Source organism: Polypterus senegalus, chromosome 8 (assembly GCF_016835505.1).
Source record: "Polypterus senegalus isolate Bchr_013 chromosome 8, ASM1683550v1, whole genome shotgun sequence".
Taxonomy (NCBI): domain Eukaryota; kingdom Metazoa; phylum Chordata; class Cladistia; order Polypteriformes; family Polypteridae; genus Polypterus; species Polypterus senegalus.
In genome coordinates this window covers 27,258,187-27,280,799 of record NC_053161.1, presented here as the reverse complement: position 1 = coordinate 27,280,799, position 22,613 = coordinate 27,258,187, and the positions used below count along the sequence as shown (strand labels likewise).

The following is a 22,613-nucleotide window of genomic DNA, read 5'->3' as shown; positions in this document are numbered from 1 at the left end:
TCACAACAGAAAGACATTCTATAGCATTTGTTTATTTGTTAAGAAACACAGACTAGAGTAGGCACTTGCACAATTTTGCAATTAAGCTTCTAAATACTTCTGGCTTTTCTTGCACTGGAAAAACTAGAGCTGGAGACATATTATGCATGAACTGTGTAAAACATTAAGATATAAAATAAACAATAAAGCATAGTTTTTGTGAAAAAGTGTTTCAGTGTTGGTTTTTCAGATGGTTTCTTTTACTGCAAGAATAAGCCTCAGAGCACACTTCAACCTGGAATAAAATCAAAGTATTGGGTCTTTCTTTGTGTGTTCCTGGTCTGTCTGTGATGTGGGGTGTCATTCCTACATGCCTTTCTCCAATTCTGACAAAAACATCTCACATCTTCCATCTTTGTTTGTCTCCATCCTTTTTTCTTCCTCCCTGCCTGCAAACCTTCATTCCAACTGATTCTGACTTCATATTTATTGTAGCACTGGCAGGAACAGGAGCTTAAACCCTATATTCACGTTACTTTACTTGCCTGGTCTTTAGACTGGTAGCAGAATCCTATTTATTCCTAACGGAATTGCTCTTTTAGCACTTGTTTTCCAGAGTTGTATGTCCTCTTGCCAATCCTCTTTTCCCCACTCTCTCTTTCTTTGTATCTGTTACAACACTCTTAGAATGTGTTAATTGCCTGTCATCTATCATCACCAGTTAGTAATCGGTCTTTGATTGGATTAATCTGGTTAATTTCTAAGGGAGAATCTTCCTTCCAACGAGTTTCCTTTTCCCAGGGTTACTTCTGAAGTATGCTCTGTCAGAGCTACACTCTGCTCCAATAACGCTGAGTGTGGGTGTGTGCAGAAGTGCATCCTGGGATGGACTGGCAACACTGTCGTTTTTGGTTGCTGATGATGTAGCATTCCCTCAACAACAAAAAGTTTCTATTAAGTTCAAAAAATCGATAGGTTGGCATTAATAATGATTGTGTAAGTATGTTCTTTAACCTCTACATTTTTCTGTACAGTTTTACATAATTTTACATTTTCAAACAAATGTAGAAAAAATCAAGTACAGGCTCACAGGTTACAAAGCCAAGTCTTGGGCACTCTTCAAAGTGTGCTGCTGTTAGTAACAAACTATCTGTCTCTCCAAGAACAACTCACTGTAGTCTATGAAACGGAGCAGAGCTGGAGTATGGTGGCATTAGCAAGAACATTATGGATCTAGAAAAAAACTGTTAGAAAAGCCTATATGCAAACAGTCTTCTTAAACAGTATTGAATGAAAGGAAAATGTTTTATTTGGGTTTGTTTTGATGTCTACTTTTATTATAAAACTGTAATTAACTGCTGTTTTATGTATTTTGGTGTTAAATTGTAGGGATGAGGAAACACTTAACAATTACTTTTCCTTTTTGATTAATGATAATTATTGTGCTCACATAACAATTTTCCTTACAAAGAGGTTTTCAAGAATTGATTACTTTTGCAAAGCAGATAAAGCCTGTTTTTCATTGATCTGAATAAAATCATACACAGTTAAAATGGTGAATAGGCTTTGTATGAATTCAATCTCTTAAAAACAAAGTAGGATCTTTAACCACTTCCTACTTTAATCATTAAAAGTATTTTGTGATTGCATTTAAGACCTCCATGCAATCATGCATTGGACTAATCAGGCTAGATAATGGATGGATGCATTTAAGAGCTATTGCTAATTTGACATGCATTTGCCACACACTATGTTTCAGCTTAGTTAAAAACCATACAACTACCATGCAGAAATAAATTCTCTCATTTTTATTATATGTTACTAATGCAAAGTTTGCACGTATTCCTGGGGTGGCTTGACAGCGTAACATGCACTTTTCTGTTGCACATTTTCTTACCTTTAATTTCCCTTAATAAAAAGGCTGTGTAAATGTTAGTGAATTGGGTACCAGTAATCATTTGCTTGAACAATTAAGTAGAAATGAACGGCTCAGCTCAGTCTCTGTTGGAACAGGGCTAAACATTGGAAAGTGTATGCATAACTAACAAACAATATGCTTTATTTTCTTAAATTTACTATGCAATGAGGTATACAAAGTTCTTCTTCTTCTAATTTAAGTCAGAAGCAAACCATTTTGTCCCAGTGGAGTTATCAATTCTTTTCAGAAAAAAAAAATGTCAGAGCTGTCAGAATGTCCTTTGCCAAATACAAAACATAATTATTTCCGGAAAGCCTGTTTCATATTGCATCTGGCAAATATGAGACGATTGTTTAAAGTTAAAAAATTAAAAATGAACTTTTAAAATGTGATTAAAGCAGTCTTGTTAATAAGCATGTTGTGAATAAAATATAGCACTGCAAAAACATGTTTTGAAATAAGCAGGTGTTAACTGAACATTTAGTTGCATTCTGTGTGCTTGGTTGGCAAGTTTTCTTTCTTTTTTTTTATTTTTCAGTGAATAGTCGATCCCCAGGCTGGGATGAAGAAAAACAGATTCTACACATCCTGTTAATAGAGAATGTTCCAAGGTCTGCCATGAATAAATGAGATCACTGAATAGGGGAGGGAGCAGGATCTTGCTGCACGATGACTACATCAGTCAAGAATGTTTTTTATCAATAGAGAGAGAAAAGAAGCATAAAGCATCCACTTCATTTTAATGCTCACAGATTCTTTGTTTAAAAACAATGTTGATGTGTTTGCACTTACTTATTATCTGCATTGCATTTACATCAAGTCGGATCTTATAAAACACTGTATATCCAGCAGCAGCATAGTCATTTCTGCATAAACAGTCTCGCCTCCTGCTTCCATTGAAAGGGCATTCATAAGGGTTTTGTAGTCTGTAAAGATTGAAAATACAAACTGATTTGTTTCATAACGCTTATCTGTTTATTTTCTACACTCAAGGGCAACAACAATTCCCAAAATAATGTAGGTATAAATCAAATGAACATTCTTTAAGATATTGCCTTAAAAAGGGCTATAAAAAGAAATACATTCATAAAAATCAATTAAACCCATTTTTTCAGAAAAGAGTTAACAATTAATTAATTGTTAAATAAATGCCAGTGTTGCCAAATTGAAGCCCTTATTTACAGGGGCTGATATTATCAAAAACAAAGCCTATCATATATCAGTTGATGATTTTTTATCTTTTTTAATGCTTTAATTGTACCCATTGAAAATTTTAGAGAAAATGTTTGAAAAATCACATTCTTAAAGCACGTCTGATCTCATCCATCCATTCATTGTCAGAATTTTCTCAATCTGTCTTTGCAGCTTCATCTTGTACAACACCACCTTTATTCATACTTATAAATAATCTACTTTAATGATGATGTATTAGAGGTGGAGCAGGTAATCCAATAAACACATTTTAAAAAAGCAATTGTAAGGGCCATTTCCTAGTTATTTAAGTTACATGTTAGTGCATAGTCCATGAGAGGTTCTTATAACCGCCACAAGCTGAACTGAATTGGCATATTCTAACTGTTTCATGTCCCACTGACTACATAGTAGTCTCAGTTAGTGACCTGCCTTGCTGTGCGTAAGGCATAGAGGGCACACCATTTTAAACCATACCTTAACATGCCCAACAGAATGTAACGCAATGTGCTCTATTGAACGTGCAGTGCCGCATGTTTAGAACATACTGAAGGTGAAGTAAAGTATCTTTAAGTATATTAACAACTGAAGTTTGACAAGAAAAGCTAAGTTTAGAGAAGAGACATTTTTTCAATTTTTCCTCCTTTTATCCTAGTGTGTAACAACCTTTTTTCTTTATTCTTGTGTGGACTGTTTGCTTTGAATGTTCACTAAATCATTTAAAATGAACTTTTGGACTGAGAGCTTTCTTTCAGCACGTGTTTGACCCGTGCTTGATCCTGCCTTACTTACCAGCAGCTACAGCCATATTAGATTAACTGTTGGTTCTAAATTGCCTAGATGTGAGTGAATGTGGTTGTGTTCATAAATGTCCTCTACAAAACCCTGTGTGCGGGTTGGCTGTTTTGCCCCTGATGGTGCTTGCCCTTAAAGACAGCTCTGTCTCTCTGGTGTCCATAATGATCATAAAACCAAGCTAATTTCAATAAATCATACTCTGGACATCCTTGCATGATATTTGCCTGTGTGATGCCACTTCTGTACCTGTACACCACCTCATTTGTTTTTCTTGCATTTCTTGTATTTAATTAAAACTAGGCTAGTGATAGGAAATTATTTTAACTGTCTGTTGCAAAACAGCACTCTTTGCCTTCCTGTATGTTTAGAACAGCATGTTTTAGTATACAAGCATCAATTTCACTTCCAGTATACCTTTTAAATGTGAACTTTACCATACCATACCATACCATATTTATTTGTTGAGCGCTTAAAAACACAGCATTACAACTGACCGAAGCGCTTTAATAGCTGTTGTCTTGCTAACACAAAACACAGGGCAATTTAGTTTGTATATTTGTTTAATCTGCTTCCAAAATTCATACCATACCATGCAAACAATTTTTTTCTCCCCCAAAAATATAAATACTTTAAATAATGATTACCAACATAATAATTAGAATTATCTTGTAAAATGTGTTATCTTTGTGAATTTTTAAAAACTACTAAAATAAATATATCTTGCTGCTCGATATTTTGTCTCCTTCTCTTGTGTCACTTCAAATGAAAAAATGGAAAAAATAAACTTTCCATTAGGTTTAAAGTGTTTGTACAGTTTGTTTTTGGGACAATCAGAATGTTTATCATTATTCTGTGTTGTTTTTTTTTTCATTTGGCTGGTCACCACCATTTTGTGACAATTTGACTTAGTCATGGCCATGTTGTTTATGGTTGCTACGCCAATCAATAGGTTTCATGGTGTTTTGTGTCATCAACCTCTGCCTATAAAGGATGGCAGGGCACAACTTTTGGCATCCAAGTGTTGGATTTACTTGAAAAATAATTATCATTTTTACATCTTCAGTTTGCATAGTTCATAAACTGCTTTCTAGCATTCTCTCCTAGATTACAACACTCAGGACTGGGGAGTGACAGAGGAACTACCGCTTTGCACAGTCCTGGTAGTAAATGGCCCATAAAAAAGCAATTCTTTATTTCACAACTGAATCTGTCATTTCCTTACTAGACCACCCTCCAAAGCTGCTGCTGAGGCCCCAGGCTCCTTCCAACGTGGCTCTATGCATGCTCATCTGCCTCTTCCACATTCATGCCACAAGCATCAACTCTAACCATACTTGGGGTCAGAGGAAACACCATGTTCCTTACTGTCCCCAATTCTGTGACTTGATCCAGGTCAGGACCCTTAAGTAGACTTGCCTGCTGGCGACCATGCACACAGGCCCAATGCATTACAGCAGAGGAGAAGTGCCTTCTATCTCCTGACAGATAAGTCTCTCTTCATGCACCCCTCATTTATGCTTTGAACCCTCTACTTGCTAATCCCAATAAATTATCTACATGGTATTTCTTTTCTGCAGCTCCTACTCTCTTTATATTAGACACTAGCAAAATACCCGCACTTCGCAGCGGCAAAGTACTGCCTTAAAATTTTTATTAAGAAGAAAATTAAACCTTTTTAAACTGAGGGAAAATACACCAATACTTATTTGTTAAGGATCTCTTTGTATACCACATTGTGAGTTCAGCCCTCCGGTTGTAACATGACCAAGCTGTGCGCTGAGCTTACTCTTAAGCATGCAACTTACAGTTGGCCATGTGAACAGTAATCTTGTTTCAAATCTCACAGCTTGGATTGCTGCTGTCATAATCGGTTTGAGTTTCATGGTTTGTTTCAATTACGACAGTATTTGTAGGACTTGTGTTGAAGAGACATTAGGCAATCTGTCAAGCATTGTAAGTATACAACCGGTTTCATCGATAACTTCACATCCAGCTTTTGAGAGTTTAAACATTCATAAACATCAAAATGTCCACTACTGAAATCGTCACCTGCGAGTCTAAGATGTTTAAGAGGCACTGGTAGTTGTCGAAAGGTGTAAAATATTTGGCCATTGCGGTACACTTGAAAGCGACAACTGAACAATTCACCGGCAGCCATCAACTCACATGCAGATGCATAGGTGAAGGGCTTAAGCATTTCACTCTTCTAGTGCTCCTGTGCAGAATTACCTGTTATCTATTAAATGTTTATTTCATTTATTATGCACATCTTTCTAATTATATGTTGGAAAAGGGGAAGGGCTTTAGCTATGTCCCTTCTGATTTATGGGTGGTCCCACCTGCCCATCACCGCCAGGAAAGGCCCTCAACCCTGTATAATGGAGGGCCTACCCATGATTCTTCACTGTTCCATGAATGTGCTAATAATGGATAGTTGTTGTGATTTTGCTTTGCTTTATTATTGCTTTTCGACTTTCTGGTATTCTGAACCCTTGATCTGTTTTTGATTTTTCAATTTCTTATTGGGATTGCATTGACTGCATTGTATGATATTTATTGAACTTCTGCTCTGCTTTTGACCTGTTTTTGTATTCTGTATTGGGACTTTTGGTTACTGTGTTACTCCTTGTCTTTTCAGGCTTCTCCTTGTGCTCTTTGGAGCTTTGGGGCTTGCGTAACCTTTTTATTTTATCAAGGTTTGTCTTGGCTATTGTTAACTCTAGTCAGGGTATTTTGACGGTGTTTTCCCCCTCCTGGGCCATCTTGGAAGTATTTTGGCAGCTGTGCTTTCAGAACTCAAGCAACTTCATGACAGAATGGATAGCTATTTAAATAAAAAAAGTCAATGTTGTAGCTGCAAATTAAAAATTGAGCTACAGTATCTTAAAGACTCACTGAATATTGTTGATGGGCATTTTATTCCTATTATGAGGCCTGGAAGACTGGCCTCTCGCCACCAATTCAGCACAGAAAATATAATGAAATAACAGAAATTGAGGACCATTTGTTCAAGTCTGTGCGTTCTTGGTCACAATCCAAGATTTGCAGGAGGACACTATTTTTTATGATTTAGATGATCGTATTGCTTATATTCAGGATAAAATTTCTTATCTGCTGAAGTGGTATGCTGTTCAGGGGGTGGTTAAGCAGAGAAACGCTACAGTTGCAAAGGGTATGCCTACCACCGTTGTGTCTCCATCGGAGGGTAGACTGGCCACTCCAGTCCAGCCCATGGCCAGCACTCCAGCAGTTAAGCCCAAGGCTGGAGCAACACGAAAGCCACAAGTAAAAACCAAGTTAAGGGACTATATGTATGTTACGGTGTCCTTAGAACAAACTACTCCTGTTTCATCTGCGGAGATTTTTGAATTGCCTAAGCAACAGCACGCCAGTTTAACAATCGAGCCCTATGCGAGTATGTTCAAAGTTAAAGCAAGTAATCATGTACCTGTCACTACATCACCTGTAATTGTAGAACGTTTTGAATTTGCTACTCCTGTTTACTTAGCAGAGGTTTTTGAATTGTCTAAACCACAGCACACTACTTTTTGAATCGAGCCACCCTAATTTTGTCTACGGCTATGTCAGTTCTAGCCCCCACGCTTGCAACTGTATCAATCTTATCGTCTCCAGAAGTTTTTGCCATCTCTCTTTGATCCATCTATCCCGTTATCCATCCAGCCTTTTATTATGTTTCATATGGTTACAAATAAAATACTCCAATGAAGCTCCAATTATCAGATAAAGGATTTGAAACTCCAGAAAGCTGAAAATGAACCTGCACCAGTGAATGCAGCTGAAAGTAAGAAAGGGTCTCCAGAATGTGTTGAACAATGTTTCCTGTACAATTACACCAGTGAACGGGGTTAGTGTGATGTCAACATTTACTCAGAGTACACACGAGAATCTGAATGCAGTTGCTTTCAGAAATTTTTGAAATGGTTTTGTTTTTGAAGAGGACAAAGCAGACTGAATTGAGTGAAGTCCAATACACATTGTGGACTACTTGCAGGGGAAATGAAAATGTGGAGTGGACTTCTCTAGAAGGAAAAAGAAGCACAGAGTGGGCAGCTTTAATTGAAAAAGAGTATGCAGCTGCCTACAAACTACCCCCAAAGGTTTTGGTTTTAGAGGAATAAATGAGGAGAATTTCACTTTTTTGAACTGAATTGTCAGAAACATTAGAGGTGAGTAAAACCAACAAATACTTATCTCTTAGCCTTTAATGTAGTACCACCTAGTCAGATAGTCCCAGTGATGGTCCATGATGTAACAATAATAAAAATAAAAATAATTACATTTCTATTGTGCTTTTCTCACTACTCATTTGCTCATTTACAAAGACAGAGAGGAACCACTTCAACCACCAACAATGTGCAGCACCCATCTGAATGATGTGATGGCAGCCATTATTATGCCAGTTCACTCACCACACATTAGCTACTAGGTGGTGGAGGGGTCAGAGAGACAGCCAATTAAAAATAGGGGATGATTAGGGGGCCAGAATGGACGAGGCTGACTGGATCTTGGTCACTGCTGACAGTAGTCACGAAGTTTTTATAATAGGAGATATAAAATCAAAGCAAGTGCATAACTATAGGTGACTACTGACACATGTGTGATCAAATGATATGTGAAATCTCTAGGGGTTTTAAACCTTTTTTCTTGGCAAACTGCAAACCACCTCTGGTAAGTTAAATGTTTTAAAGCATTTTTTATCAGAACATTTTAAATTGGTGCGGGCTAAGATTTACTTAATTCATAACTCTGGTATCCTCTACTTTTTGTATCATTAAGTTCCATAAATACTTCCATGGAATACTACTAGGAAACTTAATGAGACAGAGGTCCAATTAAACATGTTATCTTTATATAGCTACCGTCTGTCATTTATGGATTCATTTAAATGCAACTATTTTTTTTTATTATAAAAAGTCACCTCTTTACATTAATGAACATATATGCAGAAGAGGTAGGGCTACTAACCTGTACCCATATATTTCAGAGTAGTTGTCTGTTTGCCCACTTCGTAAAGTGACATACTCTTTTGGATATTCTGACTGCATTTCAGCACAGTAGATCTAGAAGAAAAGATAGTTTAACAATGTATTTTTTATAACACGAGTTTAAAAATAAAGTTAGGTCCATAAATATTTGTACAGAGACAACTTTTTTCTAATTTTGGTTCTGTACATTACCACAATGAATTTTAAATGAAACAACTCAGATGCAGTTGAAGTGCAGACTTTCAGCTTTAATTCAGCGGGGTGAACAAAAAGATTGCATAAAAATGTGAGGCATCTAAAGCATTTTTTTAACACAATCCCTTCATTTCAGGGTCTCAAAAGTAATTGACAATTGACTCAAAGGCTATTTCATGGGCAGGTGTGGGCAAGTCCATCGTTATATCATATCAATTAAGCAGATAAAGGCCTGGAGTTGATTTGAGGTGTGGTGCTTGCATGTGGAAGATTTTGCTGTGAACAGACAACATGCGGTCAAAGGAGCTCTCCATGCAGGTGAAAGAAGCCATCCTTAAGCTGTGAAAACAGAAAAAACCCATCCGAGAAATTGCTACAATATTACGAGTGGTAACATCTACAGTTTGGTACATCCTGAGAAAGAAAGCAAGCACTGGTGAACTCAGCAACACAAAAAGACCTGGACATCCACAGAAGACAACAGAGGTGGATGAGCACAGAATCATTTCCATGGTGAAGAGAAACCCCTTCACAACAGCCAACCAAGTGAACAACACTCTCCAGGGGGTAGGCGTATCGATATCCAAGTCTACCATAAAGAGAAGACTACTTGAAAGAAAATACAGAGGGTGCACTGCAAGGTGCAAGCCACTCATAAGCCTCAAGAATAGAAAGGCTAGATTTGACTTTGCTAAAGAACATCTAAAAAAGCCAGCACAGTTCTAAAAAAACATTTTTTGGACAGATGAAACCAAGATCAACCTCTACCAGAATGATGGTGAGAAAAAAGTATGGAGAAGGCGTGGAACAGCTCATTATCCAAAGCATACCACATCATCTGTAAAACACGGTGGAGGCAGTGTGATGGCTTGGGCGTGCATGGCTGCCAGTGGCACTGGGACACTAGTGAGAGTTATTGATGATGTGACACAGGACAGAAGCAGTCGAATGAATTCTTAGGTGTTCAGAGACATACTGTCTGCTCAAATCCAGCTAAATGCAGTCAATTTGATTGGGCAGTGTTTCATGATACAGATGGACAATGACCCAAAACATACAGCCAAAGCAACCCAGGAGTTTATTAAAGCAAAGAAGTGGAAAATTCTTGAATGGCCAAGTCAGTCACCTGATCTTAACTCAATTGAGCATGCATTTCACTTGTTGAAGACTAAACTTCAGACAGAAAGGCCCACAAAAAAACAGCAAATGAAAGCCGCTGCAGTAAAGGCCTGGCAGAGCATTAAAAAGGAGGAAACCCAGCATCTGGTGATGTCCATGAGTTCAAGACTTCAGGCTGTCATTGCCAGCAAAGGGGTTTCAACCAAGTATTAGAAATGAACATTTTATTTTCAGTTATTTAATTTGTCCAATTACTTTTGAGACCCTGAAATGAAGGGATTGTGTTAAAAAATGCTTTAGTTGCCTCATATTTTTATGCAATCTTTTTGTTCAACCCACTGAATTAATGCTGAAAGTCTGCACTTCAACTGCATCTGAGTTGTTTCATTTAAAATTCATTATGGTAATGTACAGAACCAAAATTTGAAAAAAATTGTCTCTGTCCAAATATTTATGGACCTAACTGTATACTTTTATTACATACCTGAACACTTTTCCCCTTAATTCTAAGCAGATATTCTCCATCTTTTGTAAATCCTTGTTTCATCTGCACATCACTGCAGCTTGTTGACAAATCACCTGTGAGGGAGATGCAAGGCTTTGTTATCATGCTATTTTCATTTATGTGGTAGTACCCATTTATTTTGTAACTTGCTTATGTTGGTCAATATATCAATACAATCTTAAATAGATTCGGAGCATAATCATACATGATTACTGTGAGAAAGAAATTAAATTGCAATGGTTTAAAGATCATACAACAAGAGAAATGTCCTACTCAACAATAGGGGCAGTGGCAGAGTGACAAATGAGGGCTACAGCTATCATATAAAAATACTTGCCACCATACACTACACTGTAGGCACTACAGTTTGCACCCTTTAAATAAAATGTTCAAGTGTGCCTATTTCCTTTGCAGTTGTGCCCACCTACCCCACTACTCATTTCACAGTGATGTGAGCATCGTTTCCAGATGTACAGGTTTTCCATCAAATTGGGTTACTTTCAAAACCATTCTGTGGGACAAAAATTTATTTGGAGTGTATTTTGGGCTGTTTTGCAAACTCGTTATTATACCCGTACCAGTACCTGATGCTCCATCCCCTGTGTGGGCCTACAGTGTTCTCTCCATGTCTGAGTGGGTATCTGCTGGGGCCACCAGTTTTCTCCCCAAAAACATGTGGGTTAGGGGGACTGGCAACAGTAAACTGTCCCTAGTGGGTGTGTGGTGTGTTTGAATGTGTTCCCTTGCAATGGACTGGTGCCTGTCCAAAGGGTTGTTCCTGCCTTATGACCTGTGCTTGCTGGGAGAGGACTCAGCCCCCTGAAACCCTGCACAGGATTACACAAACTTAAAAATGTATGGTATTGTATTTAATAGGGCAATGAATGATATGATTCCTGCACTCTTTAACATAATATTGCTTTTATGTAATCTTATGATATTAAAAAAGAGTTGTGCTACCCATCTAAGACAGGATGAAATTCAAGTAATCACGTAGACCTTAGTGATAATGTTTGCAATGCACCATCTATTGGAATGGTAAATGTAATGCATATGTCTCTGTTAGGTGTCACTTGGCATAGGTTTCGTGTAAGGAGTGCTAATTTTTGTGATGCTCCACCTGTTGGAATGAAAAATATAATGTATTTTATTGCAAAAAATGTTTGTCATACGCTATCTTTTGCAATGAGAGGTACATAGCAGTCAGATGGACAGACAGACACTTACCCTTTAATTAAAGTTTTACGTTACACCTTGTAATTTGTATTATGCTGTAGACTTTTAGTGTGCCACCCCAAGATATTCACTGTCCCTATCTGACCACCATACTAAAAATTTTCTGGATGTGCTCTTGAATAGGGAAAATGAAAAAGATCAAATAGTAAAAGCACCAGTGTGTTCATCTTTATGGAGAAGAGACTTAGTAAAGTTGATATTACATGTTTGGAAGCATGTCAGATTTGGTTTTGGTGAAGAATGGAGGTAATAAGCTGGGCAGAACAAATTAGTAATAGGCAGGCATTGAAAAGATTAGGAGTGGAAATAACATTGAGCTGAACAATTTGAATGAGACAGAGGAGATGGCTGGGACATGTATTCGGGCATGATGGGCTTTTAAATGATATTACTGAAGATAGATAAGAGTGGGAACAGTTGCACTGAAGACAGAATGATGCTACTGGAAAAATATTAAAGAGAGCAGAACACACCAGAATGTAAAAAAGATGGTGTAAGTTATGAAGAGTTGTATTTGTCATTCCATAACAAGGAAATATTTGGAAGCTTAAAACTAATGATGATGATTATACAGGTAAACATCAGAAGATGGTGGAACATTTTCCAAAAGGGTAAAAAAGGAAAAGGTTTGCACAAAGACTGTTTCTCACAAAAATTCACAGTTTAAACTGTGGAAGATTAAACTGTTCAACTGGTGTATTTTTAGACTGAGGGGAAGACTCAGAATGTCCATGATGAAACCTGTGTTAACACAAATTAGATTTCCTAGCATGGAAAAAACTTACATTTCCACTTTAGCATAAACTAAAACTTTTCTTCGTGTTTAAAAGCAAGAAATATTTGAAATATTCCAGACAATCACTGTTTGAAAACACTTGAATTCTGAACTGGTGTGGAGTTTACATGTTCCCCTAGTTTCAGCATATGTTTCCTCCAACAAGAACAATGATCAGCAATATATGGTTATGATGACAATTTTTCATAATTTATGAGGCATAAAATCTAAACCTACAGACACAATTACTGAAGTCTGTAACAGATGGCCTAAAAGCCAAAATTAACACAACAAAATTACAAGAAAAATTTCTAGTTATCACTAATCACTAGAAGACTCATTCAGCAAAATACTACACAAAGTTCTCAGCTTTATACACAGCCTTTACCTCAAAGCTCACTCATTCACAAATCAAAAAAGAATACTATTTAGCTGAGTACGCATAAAAGCTCAGCTGAGCATATAAGCCCTTGACAGTAATGGAAAACAATGCTGCACTGAGACAGATTGAAGGGAGAGGAGGCTGAGGTTGAGGATGAAGGAGACTAAGAGTTCAAGCACAAAGACAAAAAAGAGTGATCTCAGATGACATCAGGGCCACCTAAGTTGACTGTGTTATGAACCATAGTTTGACTTTGATAATGGCTGGGCGGATAGTGCAACTAAACCTCAGTTGTTTGTCATTTTCCTCTCTCATGTGGACATTTAGAAATGAGTTCAGGTAGGTTATTATTTGTACACTTCTGTACAGTACTGTGCTGATGGTATCGTCCTGTGTATATAATAGTGTAGAAGTAGAAATCCATATGTGTGGATTGATGTGCCAATTTATAACACAGTGCCATGCTGTAAAACACGTTCTGTATTTTGAATGTATAGTAATGCAGTATACAGTAATCACCCTATTTTCATATTTCTATTTTTATAAAACAGTGAGACAAAAAGTAAGGTACTGTTTTGCTGAGCAAAAAACTGCTACTGCAGACAAGGTTTTTATGAACACTAGCATTTGATTGCGTCAAAATAAAATATAACATAGTCACCAACAACACAATATTAAATAACATTTACCAAGTTAGTCTGTCTACACTAAATCAAATCCTCCAGTACAACCATATGAGGTTGAAGTAGTTGTGCAGGGTACCCTTTGAATGAAATTCTGCCAGAGTCAAAGGATTGCGTAACGGATATGTGCAAGTAAGTTAACCTCTACTATACAACATGTGAAAGTGCTAGTGCAGTCATATATTTTCAGCCTATTACCACGTACTCTTCTGCAGTTCAGCAGCATTGACTTATCTAGCTTTACTGCAGTTCAGTATGATGATTATAAATAATTTGCTCTTGTCTTGTTCTTTCTGGCAGGAAATCTTAGAGATGGATGCTGCTGTCATCCATCATGAGTATATTTTCACTGATGAAGCTTTCCTCAACTCAAGAAGGCGGTGAGGCAGGAGCATCATTGTGCACATTACTTGACAGCATGTGAATTATATCGTTGTGTGCTGCCATTAATCTGAATGGCATCCTTCATCACCCTGCCACTCTTTTACCTTAAAACATTCACCATGTTATTACATTCCTGGATTCACTGCATGCCCTACTTATACCACTTACTATTGGAAAAGACCCAGATCAGACACCATTTGTTGTCATCTGAGATAACGTGTAAATAAGTTTATTGTTTATATTTATTGATATCTTTTCTCTTTTTTACATGTAAAAATAACATGTTTTTTGCCAGTTTTGACAATAAAACAACAACATACATAAGATGTTTTCTGATAAGCACACCCGTGAGTAAACTGTTCTAGCAAAGATCTAGTAATACAACGTGCACATGTTTAATCTGATCCAAAAGTAAATTCTGATGAAAGTGCAAAAAGTTTCTCCTGAAATGCTTTATTTGGCTACAGTTTTGAAGAATTTTGTACATTGTCTCTGTAGTTCAGGGTTTTATTTCAAGAGATTTGAAAAAAAAATGAATTATATTCCAGGAAATGTGACTAAACCATTGCAAAAAACATTAAGGATTTATCCTATGATAAAGGAAGATGGTTTGCTTGAAAAGTTCTGCTAGTCCAAAAACCATTGACACAACCCTAGGCTGCATTGTATCATGATATGTATGATTTCGAACATTGAAAGAAAAAATAAACAATGAGCATAGATGTATTTGCAACATAGTGAATTGGAATATAAGAGTAAACTGTCCCTTGCATGTCTTAGTAAATTTTGCATTATTATTATATGGCAAACACTGTAAAAAGGAGTCTTGTTTTAATGAAACAAGAAAACATAATAACTGTATCTGCAGAGTACACTATAACTCAAGCTTGAAAACATATTACAGTTAAACTCTCACAGACTGCTAACACTGTCAATACTGAACTCTTCTTTCAATTAACTAACTTATCATTCTTCTTCATTGTTTTGCATTTCATTAACTTTCTTAATAAAGAATGACTTTACTTTGAAGAGTGAACTTCAGTAGCTATTACTTACACTCTTTGTTTTGGCAGGTAGCTTTAGATTCTGGCATTTCATTCTGGGCACAAAGCTCAGAGGGTATACCTTTATTATCCAGACATTCAACCCTTCTTTCCATCTCCCCAGTTCCACAAGTTACAGAGCACTACAATGTAAATAAAAAAGATCAGTTACTAGGGCGCACAATATAATAATTTAGTCATTGGTCACCTTTTCAATATCAGTTTAGCATAAATAATTTAATCAATAAAACTTTAAAGACTAAAATAAAAAGCCATAATTATTATACATTATTTAGCTACAAAACAAGATCTCCCGATAGACCTTTTTTTTCTGGATGTTGAAACGGCCCCTCTCTATTCTAAGAATTATCATTTACTTGATACTGAAACTAGTTAGCCACTTACTTCAAAATAAACAAAGTATATGTTCTTAAGAAGCAAGAAGAATTGGGTTATTTTAATTGGAATCACCTATTCCACAGTTTTTGGAAGCTGCACTTAAACACACCACATATATGAAATAGGTAAACATATTTTAAAAAATCCTTTACATTATAAAAAAATAAAATCAGCATTTTACTGGTAATTATCTATACAGGTTCTCTTAGTAAAAAGATTTTCTTAATGCAGTCTCATGTTGTGTAATAATGATTGTGAAAAAGGTGGGCAATAATTTTCAAACATCCAAAGGTTTTTATTGTTGCCATTTTATTTAGTTATTTTTTTTTTAAATATGTAATCGTCTATATGATCTTGCGTAATATATTCAGGCAAATCTGACATTCATGTAGCTCTCACCCATGTCCAATACTGGATGAAAGTAAAAACGTTTTTAAAAAATCCCTTCATTATACACTCCATTTGCTTGTCCTGGTGAGGGATACAATAGTAAAATGCTAAATTTCAACAGACAACATCACCCCTTGCCTGGCAGCAGTTTATAGCTTTCTGGGAAATTCCCAGGCCAGCAGACAGAGAAAGTGAGAGAGAGAGAGAGAGAGAGAGAGTCTAAGGTTTCCTCCAAGTAGAATATGCTTGTAATACCACCCTTTAAAAAAATAAAGTGTGTCAGTAAATACGCCACTTGATTCAGTACTTTGTGGCCTTGTCCAACCCACTCAATCTAATTTAGAGTCACTATATTGATATTTCTTATTGTCTGCAAAATATATTCCTCCATTTCACATGGAGGATAAGAAAATATTTTCTAGAACTGCTTGAACTCTGGGGTGGCATGGTGGCGCAGTGGTCAGCACTGCTGCCTTGCAGTTAGGAGACCCTGGTTCGCTTCCTGGGTCCTCCCTCCGTGGAGTTTGCATGTTCTCCCCGTGTCTGTGTGGGTTTCCTCCGGGTGCTCCAGTTTCCTCCCACAGTCCAAAGACATGCAGGTTACGTGCGTTGCTGTTTCTAAATTGTCCAATGCGGTGGGCTGGCGCCCTGCCCAGGGTTTGTTTTCTGCCTTGCACTCTGTGTTGACTGGGATTGGCTCCAGTAATCCCCCGTGACCCTGTAGTTTGAATATAGCGGGTTGGATAATGGATGGATGGATGGATTACATAATACATTAAAATAAATATACTTGACATATTGAATATAATCTGAATATAATGGTGTATAAATACATTATAAATGAGAGAATACAGTAGGTACCCAGGCTCAAGGAGTTAGAGGAGACTTTAGTTACACATGTACAAGGAGCTTGCAATTGTTACTCTGGTAACAGCAGCGGAAATCAGCCATTGTTTAACATTAGTTTTCCAGGATGCTTTACTTTAACAGATTCATTTTATTTCAATTATTATTTTAGGTAAATTTGCTGTTTGTCCCCAGAACGCTCATTTGGAATAAGTAAATTCACTTAATAAATGAGAGTAAATGCACTTTAATAACAAAATTTGATTCAGGCAGTGTAATGTAGTAACTAATGCACTGGACACTGAAAAAAAAAAAATCATTTGAAATAATGAACTAATAAAATACTTTTATATTTTAAAAATTAACCTTTTTGTTATATTTCTTTTTATAAAATTCTTTTTTTCATTTTGGTTATTAAAGTCTGTTTTCCTGATCATTTAATTAGTAAATAAATTATAGTGTGACAAGGAGAACAGAAATTATACCCAGGAGAAAAAAACAGAAGTAACATTTGATATTTATTTTTGTTTGCTGAAGGTTACTTTTTAAAATTGATAATCTCAGAAGCATCTACTGTAACTTCACAGACAATAATAAATATTAAAAGAATGACTATAATTAGAGTTTGTACATGTTCCTTGTGTTTGCAGGGTTTATTCAGGTAATCCAGTTTCCTGTTAATGCAAGCTGGGCTAATTAGACACTTCAAATGAGTTAGGTATGAATGATTGTGGGCACATGAATCCTGCAATACATTTGTAACCCATCCAGAGTAATGCTGATCTTATATCAGATTAAGGTGTAACACAAAACAATGATGTTTAACCATAAATGGATCTATCCAAAGTCTGAGTGTTTTTCAGAGCCAAACTATAATTACATCCACAAATAATGACATAGCAAAGAAAGGTTTAAAAAAGTAATAACAGCAAGCACTTTACATGCAGCAGCCAATGAAATAGAGTCTATACATTCTGGAAAGAAGAAGGAAAATGGGAGACCTACTGAATATAACAAAATACATAAGTTCTTACAACTCTCTAAGTACACGTATTGCAGATATTTTATAGACTAATAATTTATATTATGCAGTAGTGTGTATTAGATTGCAAACACAGTAAATACCTACAGCCTGTACCTATGTGTCTTAATATAGTAAAGCTTCTATACTGTAAGGCAATGTGTAGGAATGATCTGAAATAATGTAAAGTGCTTATTGTACAACATGTTGCTTTGAGCAGGTAGCTCCTTCCTTGAGAAAACATGAGCACATAAAGTACTTGATATTTAGGTGAAGAGCAGAAGTAAAATGGTCTTTAAAGTGACTGCACCTGATAATGCAATACAGTACAAAACAGCACATCATGGCTCACAAAGGTTAAGTATATATTTTTGTGTTAAAATTATTTGGTTCTAAGGCAAGGAACAAAAAAATGACAGGAGCATGACAACAATCCCACCCTGTCCAGGAAAAATCTAACGTGTATGCCTACCTTTACAATGACAATGGCTTGATTGTTGTCAAGCAAATGTCCACAAAGCACGTAATCTCAAGGGATATTCAATTTAGTCTGTGTTTCCAGTTATTTGGACAGGAGTAAGATTTTTGTACTGATTGTTTTTAATTTTTTTCCATATGGAACCATTTAAAATCTGGCTCTTTTCATTTAGATTAATTTTTCTTTAAAATGTTCCATTACCCCAAATAAATAAATAAATTCTTAAGCCTCAATGAAATAAGTTCAGTCTTAATAAAGAATATACTGTGTGGCATAAGTAAATATGCTGCAAAGACATTTCAGTAATTACAATAACTTTGCTATTTTACTAACTGAAGAAATGAAATCTATGAGCAGTCATTGCATGATGACTTACTCCATGCATCTGTTGATCTCTGCGTAAAGAAAAACTTTCTGATATTTGTGTGAAATATACTCTTAACTATTAATCAATTCACTATATTTTTGTATGCTGCTATTTGCTGGCTGACCAGGAGAGAACACCTGAGGAGTGAAGGTACAGTGTGATCGAATCCATTTATAAGGAGAAGAGTGAAATTCATGATTGTAGAAACTATAGAGGGATGAAAATTTGGCGACGGGTTATAGAGAATAGGCTTAGGGAAGAGACCACTAAAAGGGAGGAGCTGTTTGGTTTTATGCTAGGGACAGGAACTACTGATGCAGACTTCGCATTGAGACAGCTGATAGAGAAGCATTGAGAAAAACAGAAAAGATTGTATATGGTGTTTATTGATTAGGAGGAGGCCTATGAGAGAGTGCCATGTCAAGAGGTCTGGAGGTGCATGAGAGAGAATGAGTACCAGAGAAAATTGACATGGTCAAGTGATGATATCAGCAAACAAGGTCGACAAATCTCATATATCCCACAACTAGAAGTCGCATAAAATGACTTCAGCTTAAAATGCAATTACAAACTTGACCACTTACTATATTTAATAACTAGCAAAATACCCGCGCTTCGCAGCGGAGAAGTAGTGTGTTAATGAAGTTATGAAAATGAAAAGCAAACATTTTAAAAATAACGTAAGATGATTGTTAATGTAATTGTTTTGTCATTGATATTGAGTGTTGTTGTCATATCTATCTATTTATATATATATATATATATATTTATATATATCTGTATATATCTGTATATATATATTTATATATATCTGTATATATATATTTATTTATATCTGTATATATATATATCTGTATATATCTGTATACAGTATGTATATATATATATATATATATAGCAAAATACCTGCGATTGGCAGCGGAGAAGTAAAAAGAAAAGGAAACATTTTAATAATAACGTAACATGATTGACAATGTAATTGTTTTGTCATTGTCATGAGTGTTGCTGGCATATATATATAAATATATATATACATCTATACACATATATATATACACAGTTATATATATATATACATATACACACATACATATATATACATACTGTATATATACATACTGTATATACACATATACATATCTACATATATACTGTATATACACATTTATATATACAAATCTACATATATCCACATATATATATATATTAGGGGTGGGACTCGATTAAAAAAATTAATCCAAATGTAATCACACACGTAAATTTGCCCCAAATCGCAAATGTTTTTTTTTTTTTATTTAAAAGTGTTTTAGTGGGCGACAGAATCAAATAATAGACATGGACATGAATATTGTAAACTGAAGCTGTTTTGATTTCTGAAAAAAAAAAGCCTTTAAACTGCATTTGAATTCAAAACAGAAGCAAAAATATCATCCCTGGTTAAAATTGGGCAGACTTAAAAATAAAGTGGTAGTTTAAGTACTTTAAGTAGATTTTCAGAATAGTATTGTCTTTAAATAATAATAACCAAAATTTCAACATAAAGTGCAGTTTTTCTTCTTAAAAAAATAAGTCAGAAACATAAAAGGTAATTTGACCAACTTACTCTTTAAACTCTGAGTAACCTTAGCCAAAATTATTTTGTACATTAGGCTAAAACAGTGTGATCATTGAACATTTTGTAATTAGATGTAATTAGAATTACTAACGGTCACGGAAGTCCAATGATCCCCAGTAAGAGCCACAAAGTCCGCTTTCTGTAATGCATCTAATTTTGCTTGCTTTTCAGTGTGCACAAAACCATGCTTTTATCAAGGCTTCGCCGGAAGTCGAAATGATCAGTCGTCGGAACGCGCTTTTATTCCGACTCTAACATTTTTGTAGCTGTGATGTGTGCATCAGTGTAATGGATGTACCAGGAAATCATGCATTGACAAAAGTTCCCGTTTGCTTGGAATTGAAAGTGTGATTAAATGCGTTATTTTTTTAACGCGTTATGGAGTACATGCATCGAAGCTTCTCAGCTGTGCTTGTGCTAATAAAGGGAAACATTTTAAAAATAACGTAACATGATTCTGCTAACCTAATATTTTTCATACGCCCCAAACCAAGGAGATGCGAAGGTAAAATGAATCAGTACCGCGTACATACTCAGTGCATCCCTCTCGAATCGAACCTGAATGTCGGCATTAGAGGCGGAAGACTCTACAATTGCGCCACAGCATGTGGCTTGTCTATGCGAGAGTATTTACTGTAGATCGGGGTATATATATACATTTAAATATATACCCGCGTATCGCAGTGGAGAAGTAGAAGTTATGAAAAAGAAAAGGGAACATTTTAAAAATAACGTAACATGATTGTCAATATACAGTAATTGTTTTGTGAGTGTTATTGAATGTTGCTGTCATCAAGGATTTGATTATCATTATTTGTTTCAATCAGGGTCGTATTTGTATGATGTGTTGTGTTCAAGTTACATTCCGTGTTTGTCAATCGCTGTAAAGATAAGAGGTTTTATTCATCGATTAGTTTCTTACTGCATCAATAAACAGCTTGTCTTCTTCTTTATCTGAGACCTGACACACTGCATGCACGGGTTTTTTACACTGTCTTCCTTTAGCGGACATTGACTTTTTCCACCGTGTGCTTTGTTTCCACAGTAGCTGCATTTATGAATATGCTTATCAGACGCTTCATATTTTTTGCTGCCTTTTCAATTGTGTAATTCGGTTTTTGTTCAGCGCTTTGGAACTGTTGCTTTTATCTGTGCACTGCGTCAGTTCACGTGAGCCACTCGGTGTACTTGCATCGAAGGTTCCCAGCTGTGCTGGTGCCATCTCGTGCTATGTCCATGGCTGTATTTAATGTTACCTTAGTCCTGGCACTTAAAACTTTCTCTCGCAGTTTCGCTGAGTTTGTGTCAAACACCACCCTGACCATCTCATCTTCCTCTCCATAAGCACAGTCCTTCACCCGTGAATATTTACCCGTGGCAGTTTGCTATTGGATTGCCGCTGACGGACGGCCTTATATGGGCAGGCACTAAATTACAAACGCCAGCGGCAGCCTGTCTATGAACTTAATTTAAAGTGTTGGTTTACATCGTGCTTTGTTTCCGAAGTAGCAGAACTCGCTTCTTATTGTTTCGCTGCCTTCTCAATTATATAATGCATGTTTTCTTGAGCGCTTTTTTGAGGTCTTCCTGGTTTTCTATGTACTGCGTGATTACGTGGGAGGCGTGATGATGTCACACGAAACTCCGCCCCCACGGCGTTGAAGCTCATCTCCATTACAGTAAATGGAGAAAACTGCTTCCAGTTATGACCATTACGCGTAGAATTTCGATATAAAACCTGCCCAACTTTTGTAAGGAAGCTGTAAGGAATCAACCTGCCAAATTTCAGCCTTCCACCCACACGGGAAGTTGGAGAATTAGTGATGAGTCAGTGAGTGAGTGAGTGAGTCAGTGAGTGAGTGAGTGAGTGAGTGAGTGAGTGAGTGAGGGCTTTGCCTTTTATTAGTATAGATTTGATGATTACTAAATAAAGACACAGATTTTTTCATTTCTCTCTCTCTCTCTCTTTGACTTGTCATGGTTTTTGATATTTGTTCCTATGTTGTTTCTTCTTTAGTGCTTCAGACAGACTATAATTTATATTGACATTCCATGCAAGGGCTCAGGGACATATGACATTACATGCATTTGATTGGCTAGCTTTCCTTCTTGACGGATGGCTCGGCTGAAATTCTTTAATCCTATTTTCCATTCCCAGGCTATAAACTAATTGAAACAGCTTCTGATCCAATGGTGTCTATACTTGTTTTCTATTTCCTATTTCTTTTTTTTTTGTGGAAATTTTATTAATTTTACTGCAATCATTCCATACAAATCAATCAA

At 36.1% G+C, this 22,613-nt stretch overlaps 1 protein-coding gene across 2 annotated transcripts in view; it reads right to left on the bottom strand.

Moving 5' to 3' along the window:
• LOC120533851 (A disintegrin and metalloproteinase with thrombospondin motifs 20-like) overlaps positions 1–22,613 on the bottom strand; it is a 423,413-nt gene that overhangs the window by 7,928 nt on the left and 392,872 nt on the right. For both annotated transcript variants that reach the window (XM_039760893.1, XM_039760894.1), the window contains 4 exons: positions 15,228–15,357; positions 10,691–10,785; positions 8,873–8,967; positions 2,690–2,823 (listed from right to left, as the gene is read on the bottom strand). In XM_039760893.1, the coding sequence (XP_039616827.1) occupies positions 2,690–2,823; positions 8,873–8,967; positions 10,691–10,785; positions 15,228–15,357 (454 nt within the window). The remainder of the gene's footprint in view (positions 1–2,689; positions 2,824–8,872; positions 8,968–10,690; positions 10,786–15,227; positions 15,358–22,613) is intronic.